We start from the raw sequence: 17,576 nt of genomic DNA on the forward strand, positions 1-17,576 counted from the left end.
ACAAGTCATAAAAGAATTCAAGCAAGATTGGAATTTAAAGCGTAGCAATTGTCTACATCCCACCTAGTTTGAAAATAAAACCCATTAATATTCATTTATTTTAGCAGGATTCACCCAAAAGAAAATGTTATATTCATCAAACCTAGAGCGGAGAAGTATAACCCCTTTTTTACTTCTGAAGAATTTTTTTGCTGAATTTAATGCATTTTATTGCGGGAGAAATTAAATTCCCGAGCAAATATCGACCTATACATTGGGACCTTTTATATGATTGTCAGTACCAGCTTGGAATTTCTTCACGATAAGCTTTCTTGAACACTTCTTTCGATCAAAAAGGAAAATAAGAAACTTTGGAAATGAATATCCACTTACACAATGTTCCTTCATATCAAGATGGAGATTGAAGTTTCAGCAGTCAGATGCAGATCCATAGAGACAATGAGGACATGTAAAAGAAAGAAAGAACTTTGGAAACTTTGGAAATGAATAAATTCCCGTGCAAATATTGAGCCCATCAACAGCAACTGCCCAATCGAGTAACTGCTTTCCGAAAAGTTGTCCTTCTCGGTCTCCATTATTTGTAGACCTTGTCACATGAGTGAGCTCCTTATTGAGGTCTCTTACCGAGGTCTCCCGAGAAAAACATTTCAATCTTCTAAGCAATGTCGTTTTTTTAACTGCTTTTCTAGGATTCAATTTTTCAATTATCACATGATTTAATTGAATTTCCTTCTTTTAACAAAAGAAAGGGGCATATAAAATTAACATTTTTTTAGCTCAGTAGTGGTGATCTATAATACCATCTAACATGGACCTAAAATCAGTAGTGATGAATACAATATATTTTTCCATCAGGAATCATGTCACCAACTCTAATTTAAATAACTTGGAGCAGTGATTAACCTGATGCTATTAAGATAGATGAACAATCAATACACACTATGATCAAAACGCCCCCTCCCTCGCCCAGTTCTAAACCAGCATGCTACGAGAGACTCCACGTCATGAAGAACGTAGTCTGCTGATGTCATCCTCTCAAACACCACCTCATTGACGGTGTTCCCCATTTTAACAAGTTGGCAATTTTACCTGGGTCATCGCGATCCTGCCACAGTCCAACAGAATTTTTGCGAACTGTTTGATCATGATCCTAATCAAACCTAATCCACAAGGCAAATCCTACAACAATTTCCTTAATTCTATTTGATTAGTGGTCAATGGAACAAAGCAAACACATAAGCAGGTTCATTTAATTAAGCTTAACGATTCTGGGAGCACATACATGCCCCCAGTTTTTAGAAAAATAAAGACAAAAGTAAGAAAAAAACGATAAACACGAAAAAATAAAATTCATACAAGGATGAAGATAAAAAAAATTCAAGAGAGCGAGGTAGTACGATAAGCACCTTAGAGGAAGTTTCTCTGGATCGCGCCGGAGGAGAAGCGGGAGGAGAGACCCTCCGACATGTTCTTGGAGTCAAAGTTAACTTTCTGGCGGCCAGCCGAAAGATCTTTCTCCCTGTCCCAAGGTTTCCAAGGGTGCTGCCCCGTCCATTCTTCTCCCTTCTCTGGAAGCTGCTCCGTCATCCCCTTGCCCTTTGAGCGGCGGCGACTCTCTTCCTTGTGCTTCTCTACCAAGGAGGTCGGCCTCTTCGACTTGTTGTACTTGTTCACCAGCTCCCTCATCATCCCTTTCTCAGAGTCTGCCGCTTCACTACTAGTCTCTGCCGCTGCGGCTGCTTCCAGTTTGTTGTACGCCTCGCAGTAACTGGAAGAATTTTCTTTATTTGACATAGGAAAGCTTATGATTTAATGACAGGATCCTTGATAGGATCCTAAACCTATCTAGGGATAGTTTTGTCATCTTAGAACACGGGCATTTCAGTCATTTGGCTATTATGTATTTCCTTTAAATAGGGATGACCTTCCTTAAGGAGGGCAGCCAAGAAGAATAAGAATGAAGTAGTGTTCTGGTCTCCCTCTCTCCCTCAATGATCCCCGGCCCGCGTGATCGTCTCTACCTTACCGCGTTTTCAGGCGGCTCGTCCTCAGCCGATCCCTACCCCCTCTGCTCGGCCTCCTCTCGGATCCTTCCGATTTCACCTCTCTACCCTGGGAATTTCTACCTCTCCTCGTCCTCTACCGTCCTTCTGATACGAGCCTAGATCCAGGTTCGTATCATTGTTGTACGCCTCGCAGTAACTGGAAGAATTTTTTTATTTGATATAGGGAAGAAAGTTATATGAATGAAAGAACGATTATGTCAGAAGAAAGTTTCATATCTTTTCTAGGCCTAAGATTAACAGGAAGAAGACTTTGATTACCCTCCAATTTTCTAAAAATGAAAAACGATTGGAGTCTCTACCACCGCCTAACTCATTAATTCTATAGCTTTCTTTAAGTAAAGTAAGCCTTGTGGTGAGATTAAAAGAGACTAGAAAGAAACAAGATTAAGAATGGCACCTCAGCTTTGCTTTTTGAACTTTGTCCAGGGGGCTATCGGTCCACGCACTTGTGTCACCTCGGCCTTCTTTACCAGCCCGGCTAAATGTCTTTGTTGACTGCATTGTAACGCCATGCTGTTGAACCAAAGCATTGCGTGAGAAGGAATAATTTTACCGGAAGAAATAAATGCCAAGTTCGGATCGATACTTTTCTCTCTGGAGGAAGGGTGGTCATCCATTCGTCCCTTGCCTGTGGCTGCTCTGTTTCCACATTTTCCTCTGCTAACAGGAGATCATCCCCTTCCATTGAAATCCCTGCTCATAATTGTAGATCGTTTTCATTCATTACATCAACAAAAAACACCAGAAAAGTTGGCAAATGCGGCCAGCACAAAGAAGATGTATTTAATTTGACATTGAAGACATCATGATACTGGAGAACTAGATTGACTGCCTTCTGATCGTAAAGAATCAGGGCATCTGTGTTCAACAACAATTCATCCTCGCTATCATCCTTGCCTATGGCCAGAATGGGGAGGACGAAATTGTTGCCGCATCACCCTTCTAGCCACAGACGAAGACAAAATTGGCACTGTCCTTATCATCGAAAATAGTATAAAAAAAAAGTGGCGAGTGGATGATGACTAGTTATTGTCATCATCAACAATTCACAGATCAAAAGCTATCATCGTGAGTAAACTCCGAATCATATTTGTTATCTCGATGAGAACGTGTGACAAAGGCAGTGATGAGTTATCATCCCCTTCTCAGACTCATCCATAGTGATTGTGAAGCCTAGAGAGACAACACAAAGAAATTCGAGTGCCTGAAGCACCAACTCCAAGACAGATGCATAATGCCCAAATCGTTGACAGTTTTCTTTTCTTCACCACACATTGTCTGATATGATCTTGTATGGACACCCTAGACCTAATGACGAACTTGTTCATGTAGGGCCCAATATTAACCCAATCAGTTTCCTACTAATTTCTGATTAGTTTTATCACGTTTAATGGATTTTACTAGTGAAGAGCGCACCTTGCAGTTTTCTCCACTGCGCTGCTTCTCGGAGCGATCTCAATTCAACCTTCAAGGGCGAAGGAAATGTATCAGTAAGGACCTCTCCAAAATGAATATAATCAAAAAAGTAAATTTGAGCAGTTTCCCAGGAAAAGGTCACAAGATAAATCATCAAGGCTTGATTCAAGATGCAAGACAACCTACTCCATTGCATCAAGAAACGGAATGCTGGTATAGGTCGAATTTAGAAACAAAGACAAATTGGGAAATAATCTACTGAAAAAAAAAGTATGGTAGTGTGTTGCGTTCACCTTAAATTGTTCCAGTTCTTCCTTGTGCTTAATTTTCTCATCAATCTCTTTTCGCTGTAATGAAAAAAGTAATATAGAAACGTAAATATTTTGAGATCAAAGATCGGAAGTCAAAATGCAGAAGGACCAGAAAACACTGATTAAAGAATGAGTAACATCAACTTCATGGAGGAATGCATCTACTTGACTGTAATATCAACTATTGTGCAATAAAAAGCTAACCAAAATATCACCGTCCTTTCAAGAGCCACCATATATCAAGACTCCACAAGAATGTGCTGATATCTTTACAAAGGATTGGTCAGTAAACATTCCAGCAACAGTGAAGCAAGAGGTGCACGATTGAAATTCTCTCTCAGCTCGAGGGGGAGTGTTGAAATTCGACTGTTATATCTTTTGTATATCTTTGATCCTACCCCACTTTTTCCCTTATGATGTCTTATCTTATATTATTATAATAGGAAAGTTAAGACAAATCTAAGAGTTGCGATCACTCACACCTATACCAAGATTTAACTATACCTAATTAAACACCAATAACATGTAAATCATGAAGACTCTTTTCCCCTCATCTGTGACTTCTCTAAATCTTCGTCCCCACTGCCCTAATGAGGGAAGCAAGCGCTTCACTTTTCCAAACTCTTATTTTTCACAACTAAGTATCATCCACATAAAGTGGGGTTTCTCAGAAGTAAGAAATGAAGAATCATTACAGACAAAATGTCAAAAACCCTTAAGGATGGGCACATCATAATGCCTACAAAGAGTGTATCATAGCAAAAGTAAGCAAAAAGGCAGATAGAAGTGTTAAATGGAGAAGTTTTCTTTCTTTTATTTCATTTTGTATTTCTTAGTGAGTAGTGGGCCCCACCTGTGTAATAAGTAATGGGCCTATTAAATGTACCCAATCCGTGTACCCCTTATTAAATGGGTACACGGGAAAACATTAGGTTAAGTTGTTCTGTGTTTTTTGCTTCCTGTTCTGCTCTTCCTCTCTCCCTCTTTGTCTCACGACCTAGGGTTAGGTCAACCAAGCCAACAAGAAGGATCTCCATTCTTCTACTTTATTAAGAAAAGGTTGAGTGTCCTCAAAGTCAGGGCCCCAAAACTACCATTTTTTCAGGCTAAAAAAAATTGCGAAGTTAGAAATTACGAAGTATCAAATGCAAAATGTACACATTAGAAGATCGATGAATTTTCTATATTAGTAAATGAGCAAACCACCGCAAATAATTACAACAAAAGATTACAAAAACAATTTTAAATAGAATACAACAAAAGTAACAGACTGCGACAACACCTTATCTGCATCTTGTAATAACTTAAAAGACTTGTTCAGTACAACAAATGCTTGATGCGCTTGAGGGTGTGAACACTTGTCAGGATGCACCATCAGAGACAACTTCCAATACCTATTAAAAGATTGGCAAACCTATTTTGTTAATTTTTTTGGAGAAAAAACTTGAGGAGCTCTGAAGATGCCTATAACAAAACTATTCCTGGGTAGAATGGCTGAAACGAGGGAAGGAGCCCATGGAATAATTGAGGCAAGAAAGAGAAAAGGAGAGAGACGGAAAAATAACAAATAATTGTCCACTTCCTGATGGAGCAATATGTCCTCTATTTACACATGTCAATAAAAGGTTTAAAATATAACAGAATCAATAAAATAACCAGAGGTTAATGGATCAGTCAAAAAACGAAACGCCAGAGAATACCTAAAATTCCACGCCAAAGAAAATGTCAGCCTCGACACAATGCTTTCTAATGCTTTTACATTTTTGCTTTTATGTTTCCTAGAATTGGACTTGTCGGCCTATATGGATTTCACGTAACAACAGTTCAGGGGAATAGATGTAAAATGCAATAGATTAGGTCATGTAACCTAAAATGAATATCGATTTTGGATTTCAAACCTCCCCACTGCTAGCGAGCTGAGTCGGAGGTCTGTCTAACAGTGGGAATGGCAACAGAGACTGGCGTCAGAAATACTGTCCCTGTTTTTATTTTATTTTTTTCCTGTGTGCCTCTTCATGATTTCCTCTTGTTTCCGCCACGTTTCCCCTTAATTTCAAATGTAATCTTCAGTCGGATCTTGTATTTACAGCAACTACCATGTGGACCCTTGGTTTCCTACTTAAGTAAGGGAGTCTTCTTCCCTTCACAAATGTCAAACTTCCTAGGAGGACAGGAGAGGAGCCAGCACAACATCCTCCGGACCCACACAAGCCACGGAAAGCAACATAATGAGAGGAGGATTTATGGTCTGGAGACAAGGCCACTTCAGATGTGTTAAAAATCAAGGTTAGATATGGAGTATTCCTGTGAATGAATAGCGAATTAGAGAGTGACTAATCGTCAATGGCCTGTGATGAACCCAAAGTCAGATGAAACTGATATGGTCCCGAATGTAGGCTCGTATTGGAGAGAAGTAGAGGCCGAGGCGAGGTAGAAGTTCCTGGGGTAGAGAGGAGAAACGGGAATGATCTGAGCGGAGGTCAAACTGATGAGGTAGGACTCGACCAGGGACGAGCTGCCTGAAGATGCAGTGAGGTAGAGTTGATCACGAGGGACGGAGATTGCAGAGGGAGAGAGCAGACCCAGACGTGGAGAGGGGAGACAAGAGACCTTACTTCATTCTTCTTCTCTGTCCTCCTATAGGGAGGACATACCTATTAAAAGGAAATACAAAATGACCAAATGACTGAAATGTCCTTGTGGGCTAACACGACAAGACTACCCCTAGATAGGTTGAGGATTCTATCACGGATCCTATTAGAAATGCACATATATTTTAAAACAGGGAATGTTAATGTTTCTCATAAGACTGAACCTTATGGGAATCTCAGAAGTCAGATCATTAATCGAGAGGGAATGTCACAGCTTGAGGTGATCCACATAGTTATGGATTCAGAGAGCTGATCCTCCCCTCACTAAGTGTTTCTATGGCGAATTTAGTTGCCTTCTCCGACAAAAACTGTTAAGATAAACCAAGCTCTTGCAGATCAATGGTGGACGGGAGATAGTGCTCCAGAGGGCGTGACCCAGAGCAATCTTGACAAAACTAATCCAAGGGAAAACCTGATAGGATCCACATCATAAATTGGGTACTTTTTCGTTTTACCTGATAAGGGTAGTTTGGCCTCTTTCCCTTTTTGGTCTGTTTTTCCCTTTACATATATGGCACCCTCCCTTCATGAAGGCAGACAAGAAGTTATTTAAGGCGGTCCTGGTTTTGTATCTCTCTCCCGTGCGATCTCCATTTGGCTGTTATCTCTCTACCTGACATCCATCCCGGCATCCTCTCTCCACTGATGATATTTCTAGCATTTTTCATCTTCCTCTGAGTTCCTGCCAATGATCTTACCACCCATCTCCTCTCTATCCCTATCTTCTCCAATATGAAATCTCGGATTCTAATCAAAATCTCTATCGCACCAATTACGAGAATACTAGGCATTATAAACACCACTGTTGGGGATGGCGTGGATGACCTCCATAACAACAGCAGAGGGTGTATGTGACTACTTCACAAGGCCAGTGGGATCAGCAAAGTAAAACTAACCATGAGATGTAACCTCGTGACTAGGAGTCATTCGGTTTTTGGGTTTCTGAAGAGTCTAAATTAGCATGTCTGAAGGAATGGGAAAGAGGGGGAAGACGTGATGAATGGGTTTTACATTCCTTGGACACAAAGTTAGACTTCCAGTCTGCCTCTCCCTTCCACACACTCGCTAGTTCTCTCTTTCTCTGGTTCCCCTCTTTCTAACCTGCAATATTCCTGGATCATATCACAAAAGGACCAGACGTGACACCTACCAAGTTGTGCCCCCTCCCTGGCGGTATGCCCATGCTCGACCATGGTGCACCCACTTTGCTGCGGCAATGGGCCCACACTTCAGCAGTGATGCGCCCACTCCTCCAACAGTGTACGTGAGGAATCTCAAAGTGCCACAGCCAGATTTTCGTCTTCTTTCCCATTGTAGGATCACACACAGACACCATGTTCACAATAGGGAGACCGGGGGAGAGAGAGGTGGACTCAGGGCACTGGGAGGAACCCAGCCTTGGGAGCTAAAACACTAAATGGATAAAAACTAGAACAGCTATTGTCTTAATTCACTCTATCTGCCTTAACTAGACTAGGGAACAGCAAACGTCATACGTCACATCATTCATCACAGTGATGGAGGCATGAAGGACGACTTGACTGTGATAGATGACATTTTAGAAGGATGTGATGGCAATGGACGAGTTGACAGTGATAGAGGACGTTTTAGAAGGCCGTGACAGTGACGGATGGCGTGACTAAAAACTGGTGATGTGACAGTGACGTGATGAGACAGCTGTCACGATGACAATGTGATGGATTTATAAAGAGAGAGAGGCTGAGAAAGATAGAGAAAGAGATACTGAGAAAGAGAAGAGGGGGAGAGAAAGATAAAGAGAAGAGAGAGAGGTACCGAGAATAACTGAAAGAGAGAAGAGGGGGAGAGAGATAAAGAGAAGAGAGAGAGGTACCGAGAGTAACCGAAAGAGAGAAGAGGGGGAGAGAGAGAGAGGAGAGAAAGAGAAACCGAGATAGAGAAGAGGAGGAGAGAAAGATAAAGAGAAGAGAGAGGTACCGAGAGTAACCGAAAGAGAGAAGAGGGGGAGAGAGATAAAGAGAAGAGAGAGAGATATCGAGAGTAACCAAAAGAGAGAAGAGGGGAGAGAGAGGAGAGAAAGAGAAACCGAGATAGAGAAGAGGGGGAGTGAGAGAGGAGAGAAAGAGAAACCGAGACAGAGAAGAGGGGGAGAGAGAGAGGAGAGAAAGAGAAACTGAGATAGAGAAGAGGGAGAGAGAGAGAGGAGAGAAAGAGAAACCGAGACAGAGAAGAGGGGGAGAAAGAGAGGAGAGAAAGAGAAACTGAGATAGAGAAGAGGGACAAAGAGAGATTTAGAGAGATAAGAGAGAGAGATAGAGAGAGACTGAGAGATAAGAGGGAGAGAGAGGAGAGAAAGAGAGACCGAGAGACTGAGAAGAGGGAGACAGAGACACCGAGAGATAGAAATGGGAGGGAGACCAAGAGAGATAGACCAAGAGAGAGACCAAGGGATGCTTTCTGATGTTTGTGCTGGTCGCCAAGCACAACACAGTGCAGATACTTTTAACTATGAAGCTTGGGCAAGTTATTCACAAGTTAAAAATGCCCTTTTATTTAAATGAACTTTAGATGAGATTTCGACCTGGATATGTTCTCTCAACTCGCCAATGCTTCCTTTTATGAGGGACAAAAAAATAAGAAAGAGAATGTACGCAATGTTCGCAATCACACACAATCCACATGAAATCATAGACAAGCGGTGAAACACCTAAGAAGGATTTCTGAGGGAAATCATTATTGCATACTGAGTCACTTTTCTCCATTTATCCTTAAGGTACATAGCCCCATCATACTTCACGTAGACGCCCCATGCATGAACTAAAGCATCGATATTTGTAACATCAAATGGCTCAAAATTGATTACCATTTTTTAATTTATTCATATTACTTCTTTTTAGTTCACTTATTCTGTATTACTAGCTCGTTTCAAACCGCAGACACACTTGCTTAAGTGGCCCACATGTTACTCTTAGTTGTGTCAGTGGGTCATGTATAAGTGGCCCATGTACGCTAGCATTTAACCAGCTGATTCGCGTGAATCCAGTAAGAGGCTTTTCTCTCTTTTTCCCTTTTTGTCACTCTCTTTCATCCAACCCTAATAGAGCAGGAGATGGCGACCGAGGAGACATCCAACTGACACATATTGGCTATGACTTTTTTAAAAGGTAATTCATGATTTGGGAGCAGCCCCGGAGATGATATGATCCTCTCAGGATCTATCAAGAACTCCACGATTTATCAAAAGATGTGCTAAAATCACTCAGATCACGGATACAATCTCACCAGATGAGAGCTCATCCACAGAACATCAATGGAACAGAAAGAAGAGTTACCAAACAATGTCAAGACAACAATTCCCAGTCTCTAGAATGGTGGAGATGATGTCTGGTGAAAGAACTCAAATGGAGAGAGTAAGGAACATGAAAGATGATAAGAATCTCAATCTAGGTTCATATCGGAAGGAGGGTAGAGGGCGAGGCATGGTAGACGTTCCCGGGGTAGGAGAGTACAAACAGGAATGATAGGAGGGGTCGAACAGAGGAGACAGGGATCGACCAGGGACGAGCCGCTGGATGACGTGGTGAAGGATTTACGATCGCGGGAATGGGGATCGTCGGAGTCTAGAAGAGAACCGAACGGCAGAGGTAGGGATCGGATAGAAGGAGAGCCGGTTGAAGATCCGGTGAGACGACCACGGGGATAGGGGATCACTGGACGGTCAAGGGGACGGGACCGAGACAGGGAGGATCGAGATAGCGAGCCAAGGGGCCGATCTTACTTTAATTCTTGACTGCTCTCCTCAAGGGAGGGCTACACATATTTATAAGTGTTGACGAATATGGCCCAGGCCCATAAAGGAAGCACATGGGCCCCCAATGGTTTTACCCGATTTGCTTAAAAGACAAATCGGGTAAGTAACTGCTAGTCAAACTAGCCGTTACAAATAGCCGTTACAAAGCCAACTAGCCGTTAGAGCCAATGTATATATATATATGACTCTTGTATTTATTTTAAGTTAAGTTTTTGCTTTCTCCTATCTCTGTCTGTCTATTCTTTCCTCTTCCTTCTAAACCTCAAGCATTCTACAATAAGAAAAGGAAGCTATCTACATTAAACACGAGAGGACTAAAGTGCCCCGAGTGGGTTAAAAGGCCTAAGATACCCTTGTGGGTACAGGATTGTATCAAAAGACAATCAAGAAGCAAGAACCAAAAGAAGACAGGAAGATCTCCCTGTGTCCAGTCCTCTGAAGCAGCATCTGAAATCCTGTCTTCTGGCCGTATATACGGCTCAATATTTGGTCAAAGATTCTTGACCAGCTCGGTTAGTTCCAAGTCAAGGTGGTTAGACCCCCGATGTGGTCTGTTGGGTTTTATTGGCTCGCTTCCTTTGATAGGACCTAGGGAGGTTCCTATCAGTAGAAAAGTATCATCTATCTCCTGCAATTTCATATATTGACCTCTCATGCTACTACCAGAGGTGAATAGTATGGCTTCCATAGGCTAGAACTTGCTCAATCTATGTTTGTGATATTGATTAATGTCATTCTGAAGACTAACAAATAACATATTAATCAACTAGAAAGACAAGCACAAGCGCAATGACGGGAAAGTAGGGAGGCAAAGAAAGTTATCTTACTTCTTCTTGATATTATCTGTGGACATCTTCCAATTTGCACCAAGCACATCATATGGTCTATCAGGATCACATGAAATGATTCGAGTAACCTGCTCCAAGGGAGAAAAAAACCCCAATCAGAAAAAAAAAATTTAATTTTGAAAACGTGATTTGCCGCCATCTGAGAAAATATATTAGTTTAATGACAGCTGTTCAGCCTGTCTCTTCAAAATAAACAGAACTTCACATCTTTGATGCAGGTGAGACATAGAGAATAAACTTTAATTAGATCTGATACTAAATATGGGGTGGGCTCGGCCTTTGGGTTGAAAAGTCATAATTTCTTATCAGAAAAATTGAAGCAGACATTGCAAAGCCCCATACCGCTTTTTACGTTCCAAGGATAATCCCCACTGACAACCAAGCCAAGGTGGGAAGCGGGATAAAAGCAAACTGAAATCATGGTCCATTCTGTCAGAATAGACCTCTATCCCCCCTTGGGCAAACCTCAAACTCTATTCCGTTATTTTGACCTCTCTTCTTTATCTTCGACCAATTAAATTAAAGCATCTTATATTGATTGACGGCTATCATCCACAAGAAATCATGGACAAGAGGAAGACACGGCACTGGTCAGTGCATGCAGGTTCATATGGAGTCAAAAAGCCCCATTGAAGGTGCGGTTTTTTGGGTGGCTGCTAGCAAGGAAAAGATTAATGACAAAAGTCCTCCGCAAAAAGTTCTACCCTGATACTTCGTCGCAATGCGCGTTGTGTATGAATGGGGAAGAAGATTGCAACCATCTTTTCTTTGAATGCTCCTTTGATCGCACAGTTTGGGCCAGCCAGCTACTCTCAAGGTTGAAGGTGACATCTGAACAGGCTTTTTGGGACTCGGCACAGCATTTTGTGGGAAGAAGAAACAGGGAAGGGGGTCGAGCACTTGCCGTGTTGTGGGCCATCTGGCTACCTAGAAACGAGGTGGTGTTCAGAGGAAGAAGGGCTTCTACCGATGGAGCTATACATGAAGCAGAAGGACTTAAGGCAGCATGGTCCTTGCAAGCGGCGGGAAGCGAAGGGAGGTTTTTGATGATGACTATCTAGCATGTAATGGGCCTGTGAGGTCTTGACGGGAGGTTCACCGATTCGTCGGGTGTTCATCCCTTGTTATAGTTCAAAAAAAAAATCATCCACAAGACATGCTGAAGACTAATTATTGATCCATTGTAAATTAATGGGTCATATTCAGATGTTCTACACAGCTGGTGACCACATGTAATTATAATAAGCTGGGCGATAAGGACTTTATTTTAGTTCTCCTTTTTAAGGGTCTGAAGAATCCTCAGGGGAGAGGAAGCTCCGAGGAGCGAGAAAGTGTAGAAGAAAACAAAACTCCTTATATTAGGGTTCTCTTCAAGAAGGTACATATAGAGGGAACAACGGAATAGAGAGAAAAAGAGAAAAGAAACATATTGAGAGAGAAAAAGAAAATAAGAAAAATAAGAAACATATTGAGTATCTAGCCACTCCATGGAGCCATCTAGCCATCTTGCTCGATCTATCTGAGCCCTTCAGGCTCTACCTGTTTGTCGGATCTATCTGCCGCTCGATCTACCTCCTCGGAGGTGCTGACGCTCGATCTGCAGCTTGATCTATCGCCATCGAGCTCGACCTTCAAGCTCTGCCTGTTTGGTGTTCAAACTCAACCTAATGCCAACAAGGAACCTTCGGCATTCAAGCTTGACCTGCTCGGCATATTCTCATCGCCCACCACCTGTTCGACGTTTGTCCTGAGACGTTCTTCGGTCGACATTCCCGCAGATTCAAGCTCTACCGGCCGACGTTTCTCAGCCTTTATTCCTTGGCCTTTCATTTGACGTTCCTCGACCTTCATTCGGCATTCACCGAGCTTGACCTTCATTCGGCGTCAGCGTCACTAGGCGTTATCAGCGCCATCTTGATTTCTCCAAGTCAGAGTATCTCCTCGCTCGTATTAATCCTGCCGGATCTCCGTCGACAATATGGCGTCTAATGATTCTATTACCTCCACTGCCTCTTTGCCACAGGGGCTGTCTCCTCATTCATCCGAATTGAGTACTTGGCATTATTCGTTGCCTCGTATACCTTCTGAATTTCGATTCACTGGGTTGAATCTTCTTCAATGGCATCAGTATGTTCGAATTACTTTGAAAGGGAAACTTATGAAGCATCTTCTGGAAGAGCAGCCGCTTCCCACTGCATCTCACTATGATCATTGGCTTGATGTTGAGGGTGTGGTTCATCAGTGGCTTCTCGACAGTATCAGTCCATCATGTGCTGCAGAATTCTTATCTCTAGACTCGGCCAAGGAGATATGGGATGCTGCTCATGAATCTCACTCTAAACGAAACAACCTGGCTCTGATACAATGAAGAATCCTATGGGGAGAGGAAGCTCCGAGGAGAGAGAAAAATCCGAGGAGGGAGAAAGTGTAGAAGAAAACAAAACTCCTTATATTAGGGTTCTCTTCAAGAAGGTACCTATAGAGGGAACAACGGAAGAGAGAGAAAAAGAGAAAAGAAACAAATTGAGAGGGAAAAAGAAAATAAGAAAAATAAGAAACGTATAGAGTATTCAACAGGGTCTTATCCCTGTGTAACATATATGGAACTTAAATGATAGATGAGTTGGTATTTTTCATTTCTCTCCTCCCCTTCCCTGCCTCCTCTTCTCTACCCTCTACACTGAGATCCTTGAAGCAAGTAAGAGAGAGATTTGACAAAGACACTCATCACAAAAAACACATCAAAGATCGGACAAAAATCACCAAGGAAAACAAATATTTTTCCATTTCTTCGGGAAACAGAAAAATTGATTACCTCTTCAAATCTTTCAGCCTCGTTTGTCGATTCCACTTCAGAAACTAACGCAGGTGGAGGAGGACCGATAAGCACCTCATCAAAATCCTCCAGATCAGCATCCCTACTTATTTAAAAAATTTATAACCACCATGAAAAAATAATGAATGGACCAAATTGCAACTAAAAGGTTTAACCACGAATCAGAATTCAAAAACGAAATAATTCAACATCCATCTCACACTGCTGGCCAAACATTGGTCTATGTACTCCATACAGATACTGTTACATTCCCTCTCACAAGTAACAAAACCCTGTGACAGACAATACAGAAAAAAAATATATAACTGATACTTGACTCACAAAAGACGAGCCCATATGTTTTCTGAGTACTTTATCAAATTTGATGTTTATCAGATGAAAATCAGGCAACCGCTGATCTCAAAATATTAGATCTCAAAACGTTATCAGATCAATTTGACACAGATGTTTGCAGACCATCGTTAGCACTCCCCTGTTGATTGCCTGAGAATGCTGAAGATTTGTAGACTTCCGAGATCACAGGCAGTTGGAAGTTTGGACAAAAACATGAGAAGGTAGTGGATTGACAGACAATCTCATAAAAACGAAGTGTCAGATAGTTCTTAGCTAACACATAACTAACCTATCCATTGAATCCATCACAACATAGAAGGAAAAAGAGTAACGTGAGTATCTGGAGTTTTCAGAAGCTATAAACGATTGCTTTGGCACAAAAAATAGCCAATTTACCTCATTGTTGTTGCAGCTTCATTTAATGCAGCTGCTGCAGCCAACAACTCCGCTGATGGCATTGCAGGGCCAATGAACCTGAATATGCCGGTATCATTCATCAGAGTACATCCATAAGAAAACCCCCGCAAACTTTTGTCCCAAGAAGGCATAAAGAGATGCCAAGACAATTAATGACATCAATCATTAATTATCGCATCCTAATTAGCAGGTTTGTTCAAGGAAAAGCATCATTAAGAATAATTCATAATGCCCATTCCATGAACGCGGCAAAAAGTCCAACGATATCATAATTTCCTAGAAACTCAGCAGTACAGTACAATCGGAAAACAGTCAAGAAACAGAGCATCTAACCTTTTTGGCTGAGAAACAGAGTCCAAGTTCACGGGTGGCTTCTCTAATGGACCAACATCAGCTTCATCTTTCTTCAGTGTATCTTCTTTGCTGGGGAGTGGTGGGTGTACATCGCTCGATGGTGTAAGGTGCGTCAATTGACAGGGTTCCACTGGCGTATGTAATAATGGCACAATAATATCCAGCGTAGGAGGCCTACTAGGAGGTAGTAGAAAAACCCCATCCTCTTTTTGCTTGAGCTTTAGTGACAAAAATAGCCTTTTAAGAAGCTTCACCATTAACTTGTCTGAAATTCCTTTCACATCAACAGCCTGCCCACTGTCAACCATCTGCAGAAGCTGCGATCCAACAAATAATTACACGATGGTTTTCTGAAATATCCCGTCTCATCAGTTATCAGATATGGAATACAATGAATTGTGATAGATGCCGAGATAAGGAAATAATGCACGTTTCGAAATAATGAATTGTGATAGACTAAGTAAGATGGTTTCATTCTTTCAATCTTTTGGCAGTTTAAACAATAAACATCTGGATGATCCTACCGTTTCTAAATATTATCAGACAAATCACTACTGCGTTACAATTTAAGAACGCACACACATTTAACATGGACTGTAACCATTTTGCTGCGATGAAAAACATTCTACGTGAAAACTACAGTAAAGTGACGCTTATTAACCAACAAAAACTGTGTATTCCGGAAGTCAGTGAATCATTGTAGAATTCAAATCATTGGTGTTCCTTGAGTTTTCTGCAAAGAAACCATGTTGTGACAAGACATACTATAAAATCATGAAAGCAAAGAGTGCAAAATAATTAACATAGGTCACATTCCATCCACAAAAACCAGTAAAAAAATAATGGGACATTTGGAGTCCCTACATTCCCATTCCAGTGCACTCATCTCTTATCATCATAAAATCGGCGGGAAGCAGCCTCAAACTGTGTTAGATGTGACTGCCTAACTATTTCCCATTAAAGCCCCCTTCTGATTGAAAATGTACGGATCCATAGTCTAATTAGCAAGAGTATGAGGGACTATGCAGGGACATCATTCCATTTGAATTAGGTGAAGTGCCAAAACATTGAGATTTAGATTTCATGTTTACTTCCTGGCTTCAAAAATGGAAACATGGAGTCGAAGACTTAGATGCCCAGTTGTTTTCCTCACAAGAAGAACTTAGAACTATTACGTCATTCTAGTTGACGAACTGCCACTGATGTTTCGCAGTTCCAAGAGAGAGCTCATCTCATAATTAAGGTCACTAGTTTATAATCTTGCACAGTACGGTCAATTATTTCAAAGTCTTCAAACAATAGAACAAGAAATACCTGGAAAGAAGCTGAAAACAGCACATATTACTTGTAAAATCGTAAGACCAGAAAAATCTGTTCTTGCACAATCCACGATATTATTACAAAGTACTTAAGAAATACGACAATAACAGCACCGTGCATTACCAATCGTAAAATTAAGGTCGCAAATTTATAATCTCGCATTGTCCAGGCTACAACTTCAAACTAACATAGTAATCAAAAAAATTAAAAAGGGGAAAGGATCAGAAAACGGCACCTGTCTCAAATCACTTGCAGCCCCGGGAAATTCTCCAAGAATCCGACGCAGCGCAGTCTCCGGCTTTCGAAGCTCGCCATAATCGCCTCCAGATGAAGAATCATCACCGTCGGAGCCTCTCTTCTCTGACCTCTTCCTCCGCCGCTCTCGCTTATCTTTCTCCCTTCTTCGTTTTCGGGATGGCGATCGCTTTGAGCTCTTCTTCTCCTTCCTGGAGTCGCCTCGACGGCGGCGAATTCTGCCAGATTCGTCACTGTCCGACTCCGATCCGGAGATTGAAACGGAGAGATCATCGCCGCTATCATCGCTCTCCGATCGATCTCTTCTCTTCTTCTTCCTTCTCTTCGAACTGCGTTGGCTTCGTCCTTCTCTGCCCATGTCTTCGAGCTTGCACTCTTCCAGAAGAGGAGGAAACAGAGACGTGGTGGTATATATAGTCTATTTAAGGATATTTACCCAATATTTTTGTACGGCAGGTGGGGGGAGTAATTTTGATATGTATATATATGAATATATCGGTAAGTTCAGAGTGAGAAAGAGAGAGAATTTAAAAGATAAAAAGTATGGATTAGTCTCTCAGCCTCTCCCCCCCCCTCTCTCTCCGTCTCTCTCTCTCTCCCACTCTCTCCCTCTCTCCCTCCATCTCTCTCTTTCTCCCTCTCTCCCTCTCTCCCTCTCTCCCTCCATCTCTCTCTTTCTCCCTCTCTCTCTCTCTCTTCCTCTCTCCCTCTCTCTCTCCCCCTCTCTCCCTCTCTCTCTCTCTCTCCCTCTCTCTCCCTCTGTCTCACCCTCTCTCCTCTCTCTATCTCCCTCTGTCTCACCCTCTCTCCTCTCTCTATCTCCCTCTCTCTCTCTCCCTCTGTCTCATCCTCTCTCCTTTCTCTATCTCCCTCTCTCTTTCTCCTTCTCTCCTCCTCTCCCTTTCCCTCTCTTTCTATCTCTCTCCTCTCTCCCTCTCTCTCCTCTCTCTCCTCTCTCTCTCCTCTCTCTCTCTCCCTC

At 42.0% G+C, this 17,576-nt stretch overlaps 1 protein-coding gene across 4 annotated transcripts; it reads right to left on the bottom strand.

Annotated features, from left to right (window-relative positions):
- Nucleotides 1-754: 754 nt before the first annotated feature.
- On the bottom strand, nucleotides 755-16,990 carry LOC144709293 (DNAJ heat shock N-terminal domain-containing protein). Of its 4 annotated transcripts, none has more exons than XM_078582792.1 (12): nucleotides 16,578-16,990; nucleotides 15,002-15,339; nucleotides 14,648-14,725; nucleotides 13,898-14,000; nucleotides 11,062-11,150; nucleotides 5,076-5,187; nucleotides 3,776-3,829; nucleotides 3,483-3,531; nucleotides 2,653-2,759; nucleotides 2,464-2,579; nucleotides 1,407-1,768; nucleotides 755-1,105 (listed from the first exon to the last, which is right to left on the bottom strand). In XM_078582792.1, the coding sequence occupies exons 1-11, from the start codon at nucleotides 16,953-16,955 to the stop codon at nucleotides 1,408-1,410; spliced, it is 1,785 nt and encodes a 594-aa protein (XP_078438918.1). In that variant the 5' UTR covers nucleotides 16,956-16,990; the 3' UTR covers nucleotides 755-1,105; nucleotide 1,407. The 4 variants fall into 4 exon arrangements, with proteins under 4 accessions (XP_078438918.1, XP_078438919.1, XP_078438920.1 ...); XM_078582793.1 differs by having other exon boundaries at nucleotides 755-1,134; XM_078582794.1 differs by lacking the exon at nucleotides 755-1,105 and having other exon boundaries at nucleotides 1,231-1,768; nucleotides 15,002-15,330.
- Nucleotides 16,991-17,576: the final 586 nt, after the last annotated feature.

The sequence above is a fragment of the Wolffia australiana genome, chromosome 11, assembly GCF_029677425.1.
Source record: "Wolffia australiana isolate 7733 chromosome 11, ASM2967742v1".
Taxonomy (NCBI): Eukaryota; Viridiplantae; Streptophyta; class Magnoliopsida; order Alismatales; family Araceae; genus Wolffia; species Wolffia australiana.